The sequence below is a fragment of the Sceloporus undulatus genome, chromosome 4 (assembly GCF_019175285.1).
Source record: "Sceloporus undulatus isolate JIND9_A2432 ecotype Alabama chromosome 4, SceUnd_v1.1, whole genome shotgun sequence".
Classification (NCBI taxonomy): domain Eukaryota; kingdom Metazoa; phylum Chordata; class Lepidosauria; order Squamata; family Phrynosomatidae; genus Sceloporus; species Sceloporus undulatus.
In genome coordinates, this window is record NC_056525.1 from 94,513,771 (window position 1) to 94,535,434 (window position 21,664).

The window sequence follows — 21,664 nt, forward strand, 5'->3', positions numbered from 1 at the left end:
TTGTTTTATATTATATTGTATTATTTATATTTTACTTGGATAATTTGGTTTATAACTGTATTATATAGTACTGTATGTACTCATGTATAAGACTAGAAATTTTAGTCAAAAAACTGACCCCCAAAACCTGTGTCGACTTATCCACAGGTCAATGTAAGTACTGTACTTTAACACTTATTTTAAAAAGGAGCCATCCCCTCGTGAAAGGCAAGAACATAATCTGTCCTGGAAGCACTGACTCCCCACTATTTTCCCATTATATCAACCTTTAGTATCAGCATCTGCTGGAAATTTATAATGTTCTTTGACATTGTTTCCTTTGCTTCATCCTTTACATCCTTTGTTACATGCCTCTAAGTTTTACTCTTGACTTAGCCATGGGTCATATCAAAATCCCTAATTTTGGCTCCCAAACTTGCCCTCGACTTATACATGAAGTCGACTTATAGTCGAGTATATATGGTATTATTTTATTATTCCTTCCTTCCCTCTGTGCATATGTACATGCACACACTTTAGATTGTACACCTTTGGCAGGACCCACTGTTTATGGTTGTTGTACCTGTAAAAGCCATGTAAATAGATGGCATTATGTAGATGATGATGATGATAGTGATAGTCAACAACAATAGAACTGCATGCACATTTTGCACAAAATAAGTCCTGAATTGCAAATAGCTTTTGAAGATTTTTTTGAACATTTTCTAACAGTGGGAAGAAAAATGCTTAAATTATTTGCTGCTACCTTAGACAAGAAACTTAGTGAAGAATTACATATCTAGTGCTTAAAGAAAGATATTGCAGGCAAATGGGAAGCAAAACATCTAAGGGAGTTTTTTAGAGGCATATTTTGAATTGTATGGTCGAGCTATGATTTCTATATATGTTGGAGCCAGAGGCCACCATTACAGAAACTGATAGCAGATGTTGACCACCCTGGGTGAAGACATTTTGTGTCAATTTAAAACATAATACTACAATTCCTAGTGATGAACAGGCTTTTTTTATTTTGTAACATTCAGTCTGAAGCAGATTGCAGCAAAATTGCTTTAATAATATTTGCTCTTATTTTTAAATGTGATTTAGATACATCAGTGCTGAAATTCATTCAGCTGCTATCCCCAACTCCCAGTATTATTTTGTATCAACATAATAATAATGTAATAATAAAAAGTACCAATTAAGAGTAAGAAAATAATGTAAAATGTTTGAATATGCCTTTTTGTTTTTTTAAAAAAAATCTATATGATAACATCTCTTAATTCAAACATGTATTTTCTCTGGTTATTTTATAAATCATATTGATTTTTTTGGGAATGTTAACTACCAAACAAAATGTGATCTTGAAACTAGCAGACTGCAGAAATGAATAAACTTTAAAGTAGGTTGGAAAGACAAAGATTTTTTAAGGAATAACAGATCCAACCTTTTGCTTAGATTCTATCAACCAATAGTCACAGGGTGGCCTATTATTGCCAAAAGGGTGTGTGTTAGTACAGTATTTGCATTGCCAAAAAGTGACTAAATTATATGTATTTACACATACAAACACACATATTAAGACATGACTACTTTATTCCTATAATTTACATAGCAAAGGAAGGCCAAAGAGAGGGTCCTCCATCTCTTGAAGTGGACCAGATATACATTTTGGCAGCTTTCCGTACGTGCATTGGATTTGTGAATATTACTCCCATTCACTGATCCTACAGAAAATATTAAATAAATCTCTTCTTTCTTTACTTTACGTTTTACCCTCTTTACTGTTCTTATTTCACATCCTTTCTTGTCTGTGTTTTCATCTTACACACACACTATTCATCCATCATTTACACATACAAATACACATGCCTCCTTTCTTCCTCGTTGCTTGCATAAGGTTCCAGCCATCTGGCAAGGCAGGCAAATATGGCTAGACTGTGGAGGACAGGATTTCCATCTCTCCTACAAGCAACCAATAGCCACACTGCCGTCTCCAATGTCTCCAGTGCTTCCTTTCCTCAAAAGATCAATTGGAGGCTGGGAGGTTTTTGCACATCCCACTTTCTTCCAGCATGGGATGCAAGGCAGCATGCAACCACTTAAATACTATGACTAAAAAACAACTATTAATATAAACATTAAAACACAGTGAGAGCAGACTTCCGTTTTAAAAAAATACTAGTTAAAAACACAGGGCAAAAGCAGTTTTTAAAACACATTCAAAACACAGTAAAATGGAAACACAACATCTATATTATTAAAAGCTCCATCTGCAGAAACATATTAAAAACTAAATGCCTCCCTACATAAAAAAGGTCTTGACCTGCGGGTGAAATGACAACAGGAAAGGAGGCAACAGGAACTCCCAAGGAAGAGAGTTTCATGACTTGGGAGCAGCCACCAAGAAAGTTCTTTGCTATATGCCTGTGGCAATGGTGGGAATGAGAAAGCCCTCCCTCATTGATCTTAAAAGTTCGGGCATGCTCACATAGGGGAGATATGGTCTTTCCGATATGGTCTTGCTGTGACATGCAGTTCTGTAAGGAGAGTGAAGAAAACTCTAGGTCTACGAATGTAGTGCAATCCACTGAACTTTATCCTAAATCCAGAAAGCGACCAGCAAAAACTGCATAAGGATAGGACAGATTTAGACAGATTTTAGAAAGATGTTCAAAACAGTAAATGGAGAGAAACGTGGACTCTTGCTCCTCTGAGACAGTCAAAAGGAATGGATAAAGAAGATGAGGCAATGCTTCCACCAAGCATGAATCCTAAGAGTTTTGGGTGGGCCTACTACAAAATCACACTCCCCAAATTCTTTCACATATTGACTTAAAAAAACTCAGTACTACCAAAATCAAATATTTTCCTGTTTAATTCATTAAAGATTTCAAAGATTTTCTTTAGCTCCACAGAATGATTCTACCTGCCATATACAAAGTACCAATGTCTTAATGATTGTTTCTAAACTAAAGTATAAATAGCACACTTACTTGGATCTCAGATGTAGGTTTTTTAATTGCAGCAAGCCGTTGTAGCTCAATGGTGTGAAACAGAGTGCTTTTACTGCTATGTACTGCAGGTGTTTGTCGAATATGCATTCCCTTTGTTCCATCTCTGATGTAACGTTTATATTTCAGAACTTCCTTTAAAGGCATCAAGCTATTTTTAAAGAGAAATGGCATAGCAATTTTATTTTGAGGAGATTAAAAAAAAATCAATATTTGGTAAACTCAAAACAATGAAGTACTATGAACATTCATTTTTATATAGCTCTCTTTTAACCCTAGTTATACGTATTTCCCAAATCAACAACTAGGAAATTATGTGCCAACGCATTCCTCATACATTACTGAGAAATGCATATCAAGAATTCATATTCAAAAGGTTACTAACAAACATTGAGAACCATTTATTTTATATTGATTTACAAAATGCACTGTAGCCTGGATCTCATTCATTCTCACAGGGTTATTAAAGTCCAGTATGCCCAGAAATTGTATGAACAAGCCATACAATGTTCAATAAAGCATACTCCCAGGCACGTATGCACAGGAGTGCAACCTCTACCACATATTTTATGGTCAGCAGTCCCTTGTCACTGATATATATGAACATGATCATATTCTTGCAAAACCCTGAGGGTTATTGGTAATTTTAGCTAATGAGTAACAGGCAAACGTGCCTGTGTTTATTTTTTAGAAGGGTAAAGGAGACATTAAGTCCTGACACACGGATAAACTTATAGACTGGGCTCTTCTTTTTTTAAAAAAAAAATGAAATGAGAAATAACTTTTTAAACCAAATATGAAAATTTTATGCTTTTTTCAATTGTCAGATAAAATTTTAAAATATTAAAACTGCTTTTAAAGTGGTAAATAATAGTAATTATTGGACAAATAAAAATAATAACCACATTTAAAAACAGTGCATTAAAAAGGGGCTGTTGGAACATTATATGCAGAGGGTTTCATATTAACATACTGATGAAACACTTTGAATACATATGAGAAACAATGAAAATTTTGCCATAATATATTGTGTGCTATTAATAACCTGTGTGCCAGGACTCCATGGTCCTGAGAAGCGCTGGATTGGGGTCTCTGGGCTGCCGGTGAGGCTGCTCTGCCCCCAACCTAGCAAGAAAAGGGACAGGAGGAGGCCGCCCCTACAGGGATGGTCTGTACCACACCTTAGATGTGTAGCCCATTAGAGCATTATCATCTTATACTTAGAACTTACTACAGAGCTAAAATTATGCTATAGATTATTATTTTATGCAAGATACAACTTGGCATGTGATTTCTTCTAAACTGAGATTCTGAAAACCATTTTTATCACATCAATGTTCTAATAGAAATAGACAATCTTGTATGTTAACATCACACACCAGGGTCTAATGGTATGCTGTAATTTCCAGTGTGTTATTTTCTTTGCCCTCCATTCCAGTTTCTTTGTTTGCTATGCCAATCAACCACATGGCTCAATAGCAAAAGTTCTTCCTCTGCAGCTGAGACTACGAACTGAAGGAACCTCATTTCTTTCCCTTCTTTCTGACCAAGCCCTTACCAGTGTGCACATTAAAAGATTAAGAGTAAATAACCTATTCTCCACTATATTTACTTTATTTCCCAGTTTGCGCGAATAAAGAGATATACCAATGTCTTTCAAATTCCCGTATGCTTCCACCCCATTTTGCACAATATGATAATCTGAAGCAGAACACCATAGTCATTCTTGCTGCCAAAGAAGTGCACAGTGGTCCCTTCCCTTATGAGGGGAATGCATTCCGGACCACACACCCCCCCGCGTAAGGGAAATTCTGCATATGCTCAAGCCCCATTTAAATCAGTACTTCTCAAATAGTGGGGCGCGCCCCCCAGGGGGGGCACGAGGCTCCATACAGGGGGGCGCAAGGCTCCATAAGGATACAGTACTTATAACAATTTTACAGTGGTACCTCGGGATACGAAATACCCAGGTTACGAAATTTTCGGGATACGAAAAAATCCCATAGGAAATAATTGTTCCGGGTTACGAATGTTTTTTCGGGTTACGAAAAAAAATTTTGGTGCTTTTTTCGGCTTTTTCGCACGAAACGCGGCTTTTCCCCATTAGCGCCTATGGCAATTCGGCTTACGAAGGCTTTTCGGGTTACGAAAGCGGCCGCGGAACGAATTAAATTCGTAACCCGAGGCACCACTGTATAGACAAATGATACTATTTACAGTCGCGCGGGGGGTGTGAAATGTTTTCTTCTTCCTAGAGGGGGCATGACAGAAAATAATTGAGAAGCACTGATTTAAATGAATGGGGCTCATGCCCGCGGTGCGGTGGCATGCACAACTCAAGCGCGCATGCCATTACTCTTTCTGGCACACGGTGCCGCTCCTTCTGGTGCAGCTTTCAGCACATATCACGCCCTTGTTTAACCAAGCTTAAACATCTCTTGAACATTTAATCGCCTTTTCTAGCTGTAAACTAGCTATGAACTTTATTCATTTGATTTTGGAAAGCAATCACAAGATTTAAACAAGATTTTTAAAAATTACAGTCTACTTGAGAATAAATCATATTGATCTTAGTGAAATGTCAAACAATTGCAAAGCAGTCATACTGATGCTGATGCTTAAAGGAGGTAGGTTCCTCTTTTTCTAGTTCCACACTACTTGGGAATAGCTGCATTCTGAACTGATTTCCCACACAAAATAGTAGTCCATAAGAAATTTTCCAAATTTCTCAAGCAGTGTCACACCTTATATGCTGAGGGTCATGGTCACTAACTTTATAGACAAAAGGCAAGATGTGATTTTAACTACACTACAAAGTTGGCAACCTAGGATATTCATTACGGCAGAAGGCTAGAAACTGCTTGGCATGAAAAAGATGGGAAAACATTAAGTTGCCATATTTCTGTATCAGTTCATATTTCTCTGCACCTTTCAAATACAGTACTGCTGGATACATTTATCAAATCTTAATCTTAGTAATGTATTGATTAACTGCATCATACTATTCATGTCTACTCATGATTTCCATTTATTTCAATGGGGTACATCTCAATGTACGTTCAAGGCTCAAATTTAATTAATGGCTAACTTGATTCAAGTTGGGATCAGCATCAGTTGCAGCTCTAGAGTCACATATGGTTTTCAGTTTGATTCTCTTACTGGTAAATAAAATAATGTTTTGGATTGGTCTTACATCTCTGATCACTATTAAAGATTAATGTGTCATTTGTAAATATATTAGCTAAGGGATTCTTGTGGATAAGGAGACTAAGCTCGCATAGAGGCTAAACAATAAATTCAAGAAGTTTCCAATTCAAAAAATATCTCTGCTTTGAGCATACTAACAGACTGATCTTAAAATTGGAGGTGAGATTTCTGTGGTGGACAAAGGTGCCACATTGTTAAATCTGGCTGGCTTACTCTAAGGCGGGGTACAGACCGCCGCTTTGCGGCGGTCTGCCGCCGCCGCCAGTAGGTCCACGGGGGAGCCGGAGCCTTCACACGGCCCGACTCCCGCGCGGACCGAAAAAGAAGCTCCAAAATGGAGCTTCTTTTTCCGTCGCGTTTGCGACGTAGCGAGGCGCCAGGGGCGCGCTCGCTACGTCACAAGCGGCGTGACGCGTACGGACGCTCAGCATCCGATACGCAAAGATGGCGCCGGCCATGTAGAAGGGCCAGTGCCATCTTGTACGGACGGAGTCCGTACTAGGCCCAGGGGCGTCTATAAGAGACGCGCCTTTTTTAAAATGGGACGTCCGGAGGACGTCCCAAATGGCGGTGCAGAAAGCACCTAAATGTGTCATTTAGAATCACATTTTTTAGCATGACCATTTTTCTTTAAAATTTCCCATTTAGTTGATACCAAAATGGACAAAAGTGTAATGATTAGGTAAGAAAAATTGGTAGCCCAATCTATGGATACATTCTGGCTATGAAGGAGCTTTTTGTGGAATGGCCTGTTTCAGGCTTTGATGCTCATAGGAACTTTGGTAATTATTTCTACACCTTCAAATCTTTCTGCAAAGGTAGATGGGTACACCTTTTGCCAAAGTGCTGTTTCCCCTTCCTCTCTGGTCAATGGAAAAATGCTTCCCTCTCACTGATGATTCCAACCAATCTTCAGCAGAAGTGTGGAGTGTTCTACAAAGGTACTGAGATATGTTTATTCAAACAGGAGGTACTGGTACTCACCATAAATATTTATTCTTGTGCATCCAGAGAAGCAATCCTTCCTCAGAAGCTGGTGTGTTAGGATACAACCCAATTCTTTGTGGACTGCTTCTCTGCATGCTTCAGAGAATTTCTATTAAATTCAACACGGCTTATTTGTAAGTATGTATGTACAGGATTTCAGCTTAGCTTGTAAGAAATACCAATTAATTCAATCAGCATTAATTTTGCAAAGACTTGTATGCGACTGCTGTGTAAGTGATGCCTTCAATCTATACTCCCAGACTCTCACCTCTAGTGTCTGACACAAAAGGATCAAATATAGATAAATACACTGATGAATCTTTCAGTGCTGATAACAAAGAATGAGAAGTAGCTGAAACACTAAAAATGATAAATTTAGTATTTGTTACATCCCTCAACTTAGTTCTTAGCGCAATGCAGATTTGAGGTACTGAGATGATACTTGCATTATTGCATTATTATTGTAATAGCATTTCTTAACAACTTAGAGAAACTTATTCCCTGAAAGGTTCATAGCATGCTTTTTGGCAGCTCTTCTTAGCTAGACAACAACTGACAAAAATATACTGCTAGTTTCAAAAATCCTGTTTTGGTAAATTAGCATGGTTTATAAATATCCCATTATGATACATTTTGAAATAATATGTTACTCAGATCATATAATACCTGTGCTGATGTATCTGCAGACAAAATCATGGTAATACTGTATTTCCACAATATCACAGCTATGGAAGCAAGTTTATATTCTGATTAAACTTTTCAATTGCACGCAGGTTGTCTGCAGATGCACAGCATGGTGCCAACATGTAAAGGCATGCATTTTGTATTTCATATTCTGTGCACTCTCTCTCCAAGATGCATTTGATTCAGGGAGGGTGCCTTCCACAGACTTTCTATTAGTTGAAAAAGGGAAAATTGCCACTTCCCCAAAGAAAACTTGACCTGTCTGCCAAAATGATGCAGAGTCTGTCACTCTTTATCAGAATAATAGCTTGACAAGATTATTGTTCAGATATTTTTCACTTTTCTTGCCAAACGGTTGTCGGTATCAAAACAAAAATGGCTGTCAACATTCAGTCATATTTTAAGCAACAAGATATTTAGATAGTCAGATGGCAGGACTACATGCCCTCTTGGTATGCACTGAAAATCTCCAAAGAAGAAACAGGACAGAAATGAATAAAATCTTATTATTATAGGGAGATGCTACAATAGTCAGCAATACCATTCAACAACATTTTGTTTTGCTCCTATCATTTACTCTCAGCAACACTTCTGATTCAACCTTTGATATATTCGCTGTTGTTTCTTCCCAGTCAATTCTACTTCTGTCATGGTCTTTTCACTCTTTCCTATAGGCCACTTCAAACTGGCCATTACCTTTCCCTCCACCTCTTCCTCCTCCTGTGGTCATCTGTGTCAGCATTTGAATAAAATAGGGAATAGTAGCTAGCATTGCTTTCCTTCCAGAGGAGCAGGCAATCTGAGCCTCTGCTAATATTGATGTACTACTCCCGTCATTCTTTGCCACTGACCAAACTGCTTCATGCTGATGGGAACTGGATTACCTGAAGGGCCACAGATTCCCCAGTCTGGCAGTACAGTACATTCCTGCTGTGGACTTTAATCATTCACCTTTCTTGAACTGCCAAGAAGCTGCATTTGACTATGCAGAAGAAGTACATGTAAGATGCAGCTCCTATATCAGTTGGGCTGCCCCTGTCCTGTACAAATGACCAGTCAGCCCAATGTGGTATGCAATTCATTGATCTAAACTGACAACCATTCTATTACCACTGAGCACAAGATGCTGGGATTGATGGAGAGTGTTTTGACAGATGTGGTTTTCTTGCTTGCTGAATGCTTCACGGAGCACCATCTGTGTACAAATAATACAAAGGAACAAGTCGATGCTTTTCATCTTAGAAATTATGATGCTAACCATGAATTTAACATCATCTGGTGTGGGGTACAGTTCACTCACAACATGAATACAGAGGACCTTGGAGGATATACTTTCTTTCAGATTTCACACTAAAAAGACCAAAGCAAACTTTAACATCTGTAACAACATCTCAGTAAGTCATTCTCTACACCTTGTCATGCTTTCCATAATGACGTCCACAAGCCTTTATTATATACGTTGCTCCCATGAGTTGTATTCCACTTTTGTTTGACTGCTCTACTTTTTGGTAACATGCTATCTTTCTTAATACTGTTAGTACTGATGCTCTCAAGCTGTACATGTCTGTATAAGTACTGTACTGTAATGGAGTAACTAGAAGGTTATATTGAGATCTGGTGGAATCTCCTAGCCATGCACCTCACTGGGTAAACCTTAGTCAGTCACTCTCATTCTCAGCCTGACCTATTCTCTAGGTTGTTGTTCTGGATCCACCCATGGATGTCAAAAACTACAGGACTTCAAGTTCTGTTGGTTTTAATGGTAGCATGCCATGTGTGTGGCTGCAGTGGCACAACCACATGCATGCACCACCAGTGGGGTGAATGGGACAGGGCCATCCTGGATGCCAAATCTGTGGATGGAAAACTAACAGTTGGGGTGGGCAGACTATCCTAAAACAGCTTGAACAATCACTGGAACAAACACAGTAACGTACTTAGCAAACCACATTGAGAGATAATTTCTTTGTCTACAAACACATTTATATTGAGCCTCTTATCCTGAAGTAGGTACATAGGAGGTCCAAAAAAGATTCAGTGAGATCAAGGAAGCACTCTGCTGAAGACATGGCAAGACTATCTGGAGGAACCCTGGCATACTTACAATTACCTCTGTGTGCATAGACATACTTCTAGCAACATTCCTGCTGGTGATTAGGCTCCGTACACGTTCTGCATATGCAGGATCGAAAGTGGTATCTGTCCCCAAATCATAGATATTTTCCCTGCCAGTCCACTGCCAGGGATTAATTTTAAAAAGAGGGCGAGCAGAAACGTTCCCTTCCCACATATCCTAAATATTTCACTGCTGCAGCGGGATAGAAGAGGAGCTTGAGATGTGGCAATTGCTCCACAACAGATTATCTCCCACTATAGGATTGAACTGCCCTCTATTAAATGAGAAATAAGCAACAAGATGAAACAATACTGAACAATAAAGGGAGTTGTCCTGTGGCTCCTCTTTCCAGTCCATCTTTGTTTGTTGACAATCTGCTCCTGCCTCATATGACTATCCCCTGGGAATCTGCAGGATTCTCATCAACAGTCAGAACCTGAAGTACACATGGCTACTTTTGACATGATGAATATTACATGCATTGGGCTCTTACTTCCATATAAATTTATACCATGATAAAGTTTTAAGGATTTTATGTCAGTTTCTTTTAGGATGATAACTAAGATATTTACCAGTCTATAGGTTTTTAAGGGGAAAATCTCATTATGAATGCTGATCAAATTTTACCTATTGGACATATATGAATGGGTTACTACTTTTACTCAATTATGTGAAATTATTATAAACTATTGTGATAGCTATGTTGATTAATGCTGGGTTAGTAAAGTGTCTGCTGGTGTACAAGGATGAGTAATCATGTCTTTTTGATACAAGAAATGTGGATGATATTATCAAAAGAGGTATAGAAATTGATTACATCATCATCACCATCATCATCAATTCCCTTCTCTTTGTTTTACAAATTTTCTCTTTTGCCTGAAATACGGGGTTCCCCACTACCCATTTTTTTTATGAAAAGAGCCTCCTTCACGATCCTCCAAGAGTTGTTGTGCAGAGGTTAAATGTCAGTACTGTAGCCAAAATATTGTGAGTTCAATCCTGCAGGGCTCCAGGTTGATTTCATCTTCCATCCTTTCGTAGGTCAATAAAATGAGTACCCAGCTTGTTGGGGGCAATTGGCTAAGACATTGTAAACCGCTTAGAGAGTGCTTAGCTTAGCACTATAAGGCTTTATAGAAATTTAACTGCTATTGCTATTGCTATCTCATAGTACCAGGTTCCTTTCAAGCAGCCTAAAGCAGGGGTAAAAAAGTGCCATTGCTTCTCAGGGGATTTAGGGCTGCCATAAACTTACCAAACTTCTCAAATATGATTTTGATGTCAATGGGCAGGGGGCAATTTCATCACATTTTTGGGTTTTTCTGGATGATTTTAGGCCCAGGGAAGGCCTTTAAAATGACCAAGAAGTGAACATTTCCCAGTCCTAAATGCATTTCCTAGTCCTAAAACCACCGGGGGAGAGGGAATTTAGTGAAATTGATCTTCACACTTCTTAGGGTGCATTTGTGGAATATAACAATTCTGGGTGTTCCACACAGCCTGTGCTTTCCCTATCTTTCCTCTACAATTTATATTCTTAACACTTTCTACCTTTTATATAAAGTCAACAGAATTCTCAGTAGCGTGTTCCATTCTGGCATATTAAGATATTTAATATGTTCCTTAAAATTCCTTTTGTAGACTACATGAAAGGATAGAATTAAGGCTAGTGCGACTGAGATCTATAATATTACAGAACACATCTATTCAATTCTGACAAATTTGTCTAAATGATCAATTGTTTTAGTGCATATATTAATCTGTGTTTTAGCTATGGTATGTCAGTGTTGATTAATTCTATATTTACTTACCTTTGATGTTTTGAAAAACAGATTAAAAACACATAGCAATGTCCTATATATGTTTCATCACAGCTAATATCACATTTATGCAAACATCTGAATGACAGCATATTTTCATTAATTGAAGGTTATATATATGGGAACCACTACATCTCTGTGATAATTAGATGAAATAAAATCTCTATGATGAGCCTCACATCATCAAAGCTTTTCATACTCTAAAATTGTCATTTTCTCTCCAAAAATAGTTGCAACAACTGCTTTTCTACCTATTTAATGTATGTTGTTATTGCAGTCTTCAGTTAGCACATTACAGTGCAACTCTAGAAATGTCTACTCTGGATGGCAGTTCCATACATGAAGTCCAATTCAGTTCATAAGACTATGAGAACACTGGCCGAAAACAGACGGCCCTAAAGGGGCGGTGACACACTGCCTCTTTCTGCACACTGCAGACCTGATCTGGCCTTTTCCCAATGCAAAAAGGAGAGGCAGAAGACAGGCAAAAGATGAGAAACTGGCTGGCAGGACTGCTGACTTCTCCTCTTTTGCACGCCTTGTCTGGCTGCTCTGCCGCCTGCCCTCAGTTGTTTGGAGCTTGCTGGCTTGTCTCCATACAGAAATTGGAGAGGAGGGGGAAAGGAGGAAAAGACGACAAGCGGGCTGGCTGCAAACAACTGAGGCAGATAGGTAATGAAGAAAGAAACACTAATCTCCCCTCTCTCCACCAGGCACTATTTGGCACTTCCAGCCACAGCATGGAAAGGGAGATGACTATAACAAGGGGGGGGGGACTATAACAAGAGTTTACATCTACTTTTTCACCTACTGTAAAAGAAGCTCTGACCCTCTCTGCTCTCACTTCTGTGCCCTGGAAAACCCAAACAGCCAGCCACTACAGCCATTTTTAGAAGCTTTACCGTACTGACCCATGTATAAGTCAATCCAGTTTTTTCGGGGGTCAGTTTTTTAGCATAAATTGTTTGACTTTTACATGAGTATATAGGGTATGTTTTGTAGGTTCAAAACACACTGTAGAAATAATCCAGTTTGAGACTGCTTTAACTGCCCTGGCTCAGTGCTAGGGAGTCCTGGGAATTGAAGTTTATTGTGGCACCAGAGCTCTCTGATAGAGAAGGCTGAATGTCTCACAAAACTACAGTTCCCAGAATTCCCTAGCACTGAGGCAGGTCAGTTAAAGAAGTCTTAAACGGAATTATTTCTGCAGTGTGTCTTGGACTATATACATCTTCTACACATAAACTGAACAATATTTTTAATAATTTTGTGCATGAAACAAAGTTTGCATACAATGAACCTCCAAAAAGCAAATGTGTCACACAATCTCAGCTACCCCTATAGACAATTTTAGATTATGGAATATTTCAAATTTCAGATAAGGAAGATACCTTTATACATGAAAGACATTAACCTATTCATTACAATACAATATAAATAACCGATTGCAGTGGCAGCAGTTGTAGAACTAATTTGGAAAAGTAAAATTTCAACACAGGTTGTTAGCAATTAGAAGACAAACCAAGGATGTATAAACAAAGGGTTGAGTATAGTTTCAGTTTGTTTACTCTCAACATGAGAAATACAAGTCCTAAAATCTTTCGAAGACATAGTCAAACACACTTCTTAAAATGCTTTCATTATTTTAGTTTTGAAGTTTGGCGGGAACAAAATCTGTGACAGACATTAGCAACACATTCGTTGGGATCAAATCAAATCAGTTCAAATAAATAAATAATTAGTAAGTAGAATCATCCCTCCATATTAGCAGGGGTTGGGGTGAAGGACCCCCACGAATGCAAAAATGTTGTGAACAACTCCTCCCCCAGTAACAGAGCGGCACGGAGCGGTTGGAGGGGAGCACGCGTGCTTGTCTCTCTTTCCTCTCTTTGCTGCCCTGTAGCCAACTCAGTTCGGGCAGTTACAGAGCGACAGGGAGGGGTTGGAGAGGCGCGTTCCAACGCTTTCCTCTCTTTCCTCTCCTTGCTGCCCTGCAGCCGGCTCAACTGGGCCAGTTACAGAGCGGCAAGGCCTTGACCGCACGAATGATAAAAACCACAAGTGCCAAAGCCGCGAATACAGAAGGACAACTGTAGTTCTGTAAGACCTCAGGGTCTCATTAAGTCAGAAACGACTTGAAGACACACAACAACAAACAAGAAAAGGGAACATTTCCTTTCAGGTACATTAAAATGCCTACAGCCAATAAATCTGCAGAACATGTTTTCCAGTTTACAAAGTCAAAATCAATTTATACAGTGAATGATCCATTCTTGAGACACGATACCAAGGATGCCCATCCAGTAAGGGCTAAGAATGGTTTGCTGAACTGACTACATTCCCAGGACAATTTTATAAATATTGACCTTCTATCAGAATAACGACACCAGCATCTTGAAACAAAAATACTGCAGCAAATGTTTAGAATCCAAGTCTCTTGAGATTTTAATGGTGTAAATGCCATGTATATTTTGCATACTGTCTGAAACTATTAAAATATAAGTGAATTGCCATGGATTAACAACAGGAAATTGATAACCTTTGGTAGGTATACAAACTCCTAAAATACTGAAAATATAGGACAGCAAAAGTACTCAATGTATTGAAGAATCAGCAACCACAACCTTCAGTTTTGAAAAAAATTGGTGAAAATTTGCTGAAGAGATTTGCATATGCAATATATTCCAATTTCCCCAACATCCATTTTAAGAAAGTTTGTTTTGTTGCATTACAGACATATTTGTGTACAGTATATGTTTAATAGAAAGTTTGACAAGCCAACTTAAATTAGAAACTTTGCTCTGCATGAAAACATCTCCTGATTAAAATTAAGTAAAAATATACTTACCACAATCTTTTTCTAATTAAATATCCTCTTATCCATTTCTGAATAATCAGGACTGGTGAATGATGAGAGAGAACAAAATTGATCTTGGAAATTATCTCTCTTATCATTTTCATTTCTTCCTGAAATGCAATTTCCTATTTAAAAAATGAGAATGTTGTATAAATATACATTAAAACACACTTTGCCTTTAAAATCAACTTTTGTGGAATAGCACTTTGAAGCAACAACTTTGGATGAGGCATCTTGGCCAACGCTTTGCTTTGGCTTATAAATGATCTTAGTATATTATGGCAAGACATTACCTTTGAATCTCTTTAACTGAACTCAGAAGATCATAAACTCCATTACACTTTCCAGTTACTCCATTTAGTAAGGGACCAAACATTAAAACTTTTCTTCCCTTATGAAAAGTCTTACAAACACTTCTTTTGATGTGTATCAGTTTTCATAACTTCACACTATAAATATCTGTCTTCAGTAGCTACCAGGAAACTGGGATTGGGATAGGAAATGTTCAAAACAAAATCTATCATACAGGTATTGAAATTTCACCAAAGATGTCATGTTCAATAGCATCTCAATGTTGATTGTCATGTGTGCTTCCATTTTTATTTTGAGGGGAAGTGTCCAGACTTTTGGCCCATCACTGACTCTAGTTTTTCCTGGAGATCCTGCAAGGTTCCATGATTTTTTTCTTCATGTCTTGCTGAAGTTATTAGTCAGTGCTGAAATTTGCAGTAAACTATGGTATGGTACCCAGCTCTCATCTGTGCGAGCTTTGTCCTTGTTAATGAATGGGTATGACTGTCATGGCACAAAAACAAGTGGCAATACGGATACTAACAGAGACAGAATAAGTAGCACTGTCAGAAAGCTCATTAATGGGAGTTGTCAGGATACCAGACTCAGGCAATAATATTGAACAGAAACTCAATGGCAAGAACAATCCAGAACTGCCATAGCCAGAAACCTCTGGTCTTGATTTCCTCATGTGAACCCTTTAAGCATCTTCAACACCATGGGAATCACCCTCTGTACTTCCCTTTCCAATACAGGCAGTGCATCCAGCATGAAGCAAGTCAGAGCTGACAGAGTGCTAGAAAGTTCTGAGAACTGCATCCTCCAGAAATTACTGTAATGTGGAAAGGACACAGGATCATTAGGATCTAGGACCTAACCAAAACATGTTGCCTGCTCTTAAGGACTGGCCTGGGACAGCTAAAGATCAGTCTCTGCCATGTTCTGCAATCCATGATTTCATATCTTAGTCTGAAGCTCTTTATCTGAAGCTCAGTGATCAATTTCATTCTGAACCTGATACTTCTCATGCTGTCTGCTTCCTTATGTGATTTCTGCCCACCAATGTCGTTACAGGAACAGGTAACACAACTGAATTTTTAAAACTCTGTTTTCAAATCATGTTGTTTGACTGGGCTGGGCAAAATGTGACCTTCCAGACATTGTCACACTGCAGTTCTGAGCACTCTTCACCCCAGGTTATGATGGTAAGGACTAGTTAGGGCAGTCCATCTGGAGAACAGCACTTTTCCCAACCCTGACCTACATGTTGAAAAGGGGGCAAACATTCTTCACTAATAGGGTTGGACTTCATAAGATGGCCCTGCTGTTTGCACCTGGACCTGAACTGTGATTAACAGCATGTTTCATCAGTATTCTTCATATCTGGATCTATTATACTTTTCTTTTGAGAGACACAGGTTGTCCACTGAATACAACAACATTACAACACAGAGCACAGGCACATGTCTCTCTCAAGAGAGAACCTATGTATTTATAGAATTCTGAATGCAAAAATGTAGTGGCTGGGTCACAGCTTAAGGCCAGAGTATTACAACATATTCAATTTTAACACTACTGTGAAGGCATGCCTTACAAAAACTAGGTTATTGAATATGCTTACCTTTCCAGAACGAGGGGAAAAATCAACAAAAAAGCTAGGATAAAATGGCTTATATTTTTCAGGAAGCCTCCAATCCTCTATTATTTCCTCATCAGAAATGACATAATAGTCCAGTGCCTTAAGCGAAAAAATGCTGTTAACAACAATATGCCTATAGGCAATTTTCAGACACAGTGGAGTATTGAACAAGGTGAGTGCAGTCAGATTAGGGCAGAAAGATAATGAGTGTACGTTCTCCAGTTTTGAAATTCCATTATCATGAAGATAAAGTAGTCTTAGGTCTGCCATATTTCTCCAAAACATTGGACCTGGAAGCTTCTCTAGCTGAAAGAGTATTGAAATGAAACAGTTTTGGGGGGAAGAGAAGAGGATAATTGATTAATAAATGCACTGTTTAAAATTCAGTATAACTAGTCATACAAACAGCACAAGCTCTAAATTTGGCTCATAATACAATATAAAATACTTTACTCAATAACCTTCAGAATGGACACATCTGAAAAGCATGGGGGAATTCACCAAATTAGACCAATATAAAACTAGCCAATAAAAATGTATAATAAGACCACCTGGGCAAAGCAAATTGGCAGAATCACAAAGCTACACAGTATAGGTGGGTATGGTGCAGCCTCACACCTCCATATAGCCTCTCCCCCCCACCCTGCTTTTTCTGCTTTGGTTTTCCTCTCTCTTTTTTATCTTCTGCTTTTTTTTTCTTTCTGTTTTATATATATGTGTGTTTTTGTAATTTTTAATGTATCTGGAAATTCTTAATAAAATATTTTAAAAGGCAAAATTTCAAAGATCTTCTGTTAATTTACAAACTGAATATACACTCATCCCTCTACATTTGCAGCTTTGACTTTTACAGATTTGTTTATTCACAGATTTTATTAATATGTTCTCCCTAGGAATAACTAGGTCCTCCAGTGCAACTCTATGGTCAACCTTAACCCACAGATGCACTGAAGAACCTAGAGATTACTAGAGAGAACACTCCACTAGGCACTTGTAACTCCTCCAGCGTGATTCTGTGATCAATGTCTGGCAGATGTTGACCACAGAGCTGCACTGGAAGACCTATAGATTCCTAGAGAGGTGTTCTCTCAGGTAAAAACATAGTGTTTTGTTATCTGTGGTTTTCCATATTCACTGGGGTCCAGTGTTCCTAACCCCAGTGAATATGGAGGGAAGAGTGTAGTAGGAATTAATTTGTGAAATTTAGGAGGTTTGTATACTCAGAAATAAAGAGGGGGAAAATAATTTAAACCCCTTTTAGCCTACAGTACCATAGTTTCTGAGACAGCACTCCAGGGGCTATGGGAAATATCAGAAGAACAGGTTGCCAACCTGAAGGGTAAACATTGTCTTGAATCCTCCCTCAATGTCTCAATCGAAAGCACTGAGCAAAACTTTGACAGAACTCTACAACACCCCCCAAAAGGGGAAGGTTTAGAATAGCCCAGAACTGATAGTAATATCCTTCTCACATTGCCTGGATTAGGGGAGATCATTGGAGGGGGGGGAGCTGGAGCAAAAAGAGGGGTAACAATGAGCAGAAAACACTGTTATTCCCTCCCTCCCAGGAGCCAAATGAGACTTCAGAAATGCTGTACCAATGTACCAATGTAAAAATAGAAGTTGAAATAAATTCCAGGGCATTCTTGTCAGAGCAGGCAACATATGAGCTGCATACAGTCCTACCACTTTTTAAGTCCTACAGTATATTACTGCTGTCGTTGCTGCATCACTGCTAAGTATGCAAAAGCACTGCATCACATTGCTTTATATATGACTGTATTCTACCCAAAAGCTGGTATTTTTTAGCAGTGGATAAAAAACACTATTTTAAAGTCAAGGGTCTTGCAGGGGAGGGGCAATATGCTTAGTAAATGCTGGCAGTTACCCGCCCCTGCTCTACTATATTGGCTAAATGGATTTGGATGCTTTCATATATGCAAGTGATTCCTTTTAAGCATCTTGTAACCTGATTTAGATATTATATTTTGTATGTCTACGAGAATTAAGTTCCCATTATTGGTCATTTAGGGTATTAAATAGAAAAAGTCAATTTTTGTGTTTATCATCTTACAATTTGTTGGAGCAGTTTTACCAATTACACTAATGCATATTTCCTGCTATTATATTTCTGTGTATGTAGCCAACTTGTTTAATCTTTCAATGTATTTGTGTTTCTTATGGCATATTGTCCAGAATCTAAATTCAGTATGTATGCTGCTATTTACACTGGGGAAAAATGTGTATAAATATATGTTCCTCTCCACAGCCCCCCCTTTCCCCCCTTTTTCTTTCCCTATATCCCCACCATCTAATGTATCTGTTACATCTTTTCTGAAATGAATCCAAAATATTTTAAATGTAAACTTTCTTCTCCATGTCCGTGCTTAAACACACATAAACTAACTTTAGGGGGCTATATATATATATCCCCTTTGAATATATTTTGGACTGTGAAATTTATTTTTATGAAACTTTGTTCTTCACAAGTGAAACAGTCTTTATCACAGAAGGGAACATCAAAGATAAATTATCATAGAAAACATCTGCTCCATTTTTTGCCATAAAGCACATATTAAAAAAAAAACCCTAATCCTGAATTCTATTTACACTCTGCTCTATGACTGTGATTCCCCATTCACTTCAACTGGAGGGACAGACCAATACAGCAACTTCTAGAACCAGAAAAGATAAAGAGTTCCGACTGTCTGTTTAGAAATAGAGAAAGTAAAATTCCAGCTTACGGAGAACTATTGCAGGGGGCAAAAAATGGGAAATATCAGGATAAGAATCAAGGGGCTGAATCCCACATTGGATATCAGCTAATACAACAGAATAATGCTGTGCAAGGGGAAAACATATCTTTCCTTCTCATTATAGCCCCTCCCCTTTACCTCCAAAACCTTCTTCAGAAGGCAGACAAACCAGTCAGAGCTAGTATTTGAGCTGTTCTTAATGCTACACTGGAGCATAGTGAGATGTTTCATAAAGTGCACCTGAATTATGTTGGATTTAGCCCAAAGATATTTTCAGTTGCCATGAAAAATCCAGTTTCCAGGTTTAACATGAATATTTCAATTTGTGAATTAAGAAAGATATGAAAACTTTTATTTCTTTAGGCAGCTAATTTTATATTTACATTTGTTTATGTAAATCTAGAAATAAAATTTTAACAGTAGTAAAAAGGCTGTGTTTCTCTTATAATAGCAGATATGAAATGCTACATTACTGACTTCTAAATATAATAAGAATAATAAATTTTATTTATATTTCCTGCCTCTCCCTGTGGATCGAGGTGGGATTACAACCATAAAATAGTAACATCTAAAATTCATACAGTAAAACAATAACATCGCTCAAAAAATACAATTCAAAACAATAAAATCATCATCTAAAATACACAGTTGCAACCAGAAGTGGGGTTTTCCTTGGTTCTTTATAAAAGATCGGGTGGGTAGGCTCACCGGAAGAGATCCGTCTTTAGTGCCTTCTTGAAGACATCTAAGGTGGTGATAAGACGGATCTCTTCCAGCAAGTTGTTCCATAGCTTGGGGGCTATGGCTGTGTATGCTCTGTGGGAAGTTGTTGATAACCTGGTCTTTGAATATTCTAATAGATTCTTCCCTGATGTTCTGAGAGTGTGGGGCGGATTGTGTAGGGAGAGGTGTTCCCTCAAGTAACTCGGGCCCATGCCATGTAGGGCTTTAAAGGTAATGACCAACACTTTTTACTGTGCCCGGAAACTAATTGGCAGCCAATGAAGGGATTTTAGCACCGGTGTTATATGGTCTGACCTAGATGTACCAATGACCAATCTGGCTGCTACATTTTGAACCAACTGAAATATGACAGATACCCAAACCATTAGCAGTATCAATTACACCAAGCTATGGAAGGACTCGCCGGCAATATGTTAAGCTTGCGGTACTGATCTATAGACAGAAATTGATAAATCAGTTTTTCACATGTTAATCTATCTTTTAAATATGCTGCCACTCACCTGATTGCTATGGAGATCCAGTTTAATTAAATAAGTACAACATTCAAGTGCATCAATGTTCGTAAGGAAATTACCAGAAAAATCACATATTTTAAGTGAAACACAATACTTCATATTACACAGAACACTTAAATACTGAGCATGTTGCCTAACCACAACAAGATTTTCCAGCTTCTTTGAATCATTTGGATCAGCAGTTTGTCCATATTCAAGCAGCAGATTTTCAGAAGTAGAGACAAGATACTTTGTAAATCCCTCCTCCATGGTTATCTCTTTTACAGTTTATCCATGAGAGATCTAAAGGGACAAAAAGGATTACACAGCAGGTTACATTTATTCCACTTTTCATAAGAAAAACTTCAAATACCCTATGTAAATATCCAACTGCTTGTTACAATACCCCCTGCTCCATAGAAAAACTAGCCACAACAGGGAAGGCACATGGAGGGGAAAATTCTAACACAGTATTTAAACACATGTAAGCAAATTTTTAAAGCTCTTGCCATTTCTGCACATTACCAAAAGAACACTAAAGAATTATGACTAAATGAAGAAGATAATACTAACAGATATAAGAAACTTAGAGTATGGAATGCACATAAGCATATATCTAACTATATCTTATTCATTCAGTTATTCATTCTTTCAAATATTTATATTCTACCTTTCTGGATCAGAGCCACACAAGGCAGCAAACAAAATAACAGGGATGGGGAGTAGGAATAGGAGTAAGGAGTAAAGGAGTTAGAGGTTTTTACAGTAGCAGGAGAAGGAATAAGGAGTAACCAAACATATTTGTTACTCTTTATTCCTGATATTATATTCTACATGCAAACACAAAGACAGACACTTATACACACACATACACACACCAGCCTTGCAAAGTAAATGGGGCTTTTCCCCAGGGCTGGGGAGTAGAAGTAAAAGCAGGGCCCCAGGGATGGCAGCGGGCCCCGCAGAGGCCCCCTGCCACCCTGGGAGCCCTCCTGCAGGGCCCCAGGGATGGCAGAGGGCCCTGCAGAGGCCCCCCTGCCACCCTGGGAGCCCTAAAGCAGGGCCCCAGGGATGGC

General features: G+C 38.4%; 1 protein-coding gene across 3 annotated transcripts in view; it reads right to left on the minus strand.

Annotated features, from left to right (window-relative positions):
• The window catches only part of LRRIQ3 (leucine rich repeats and IQ motif containing 3), a 38,394-nt gene extending 17,432 nt beyond the window's left edge, over nt 1-20,962 (minus strand). The window contains exons 1-5 of one of the 3 annotated variants that reach the window (XM_042466198.1): nt 20,748-20,887; nt 20,451-20,526; nt 16,577-16,900; nt 14,656-14,789; nt 2,976-3,144 (exon numbers count right to left, since the gene is read on the minus strand). In XM_042466198.1, coding sequence (XP_042322132.1) covers nt 2,976-3,144; nt 14,656-14,789; nt 16,577-16,900; nt 20,451-20,459 — 636 coding nt within the window. In that variant the 5' untranslated portion in view covers nt 20,460-20,526; nt 20,748-20,887. The other 2 variants (XM_042466196.1, XM_042466197.1) reach the window with 2 other exon arrangements.
• Between the last annotated feature and the right edge of the window lie 702 nt (nt 20,963-21,664).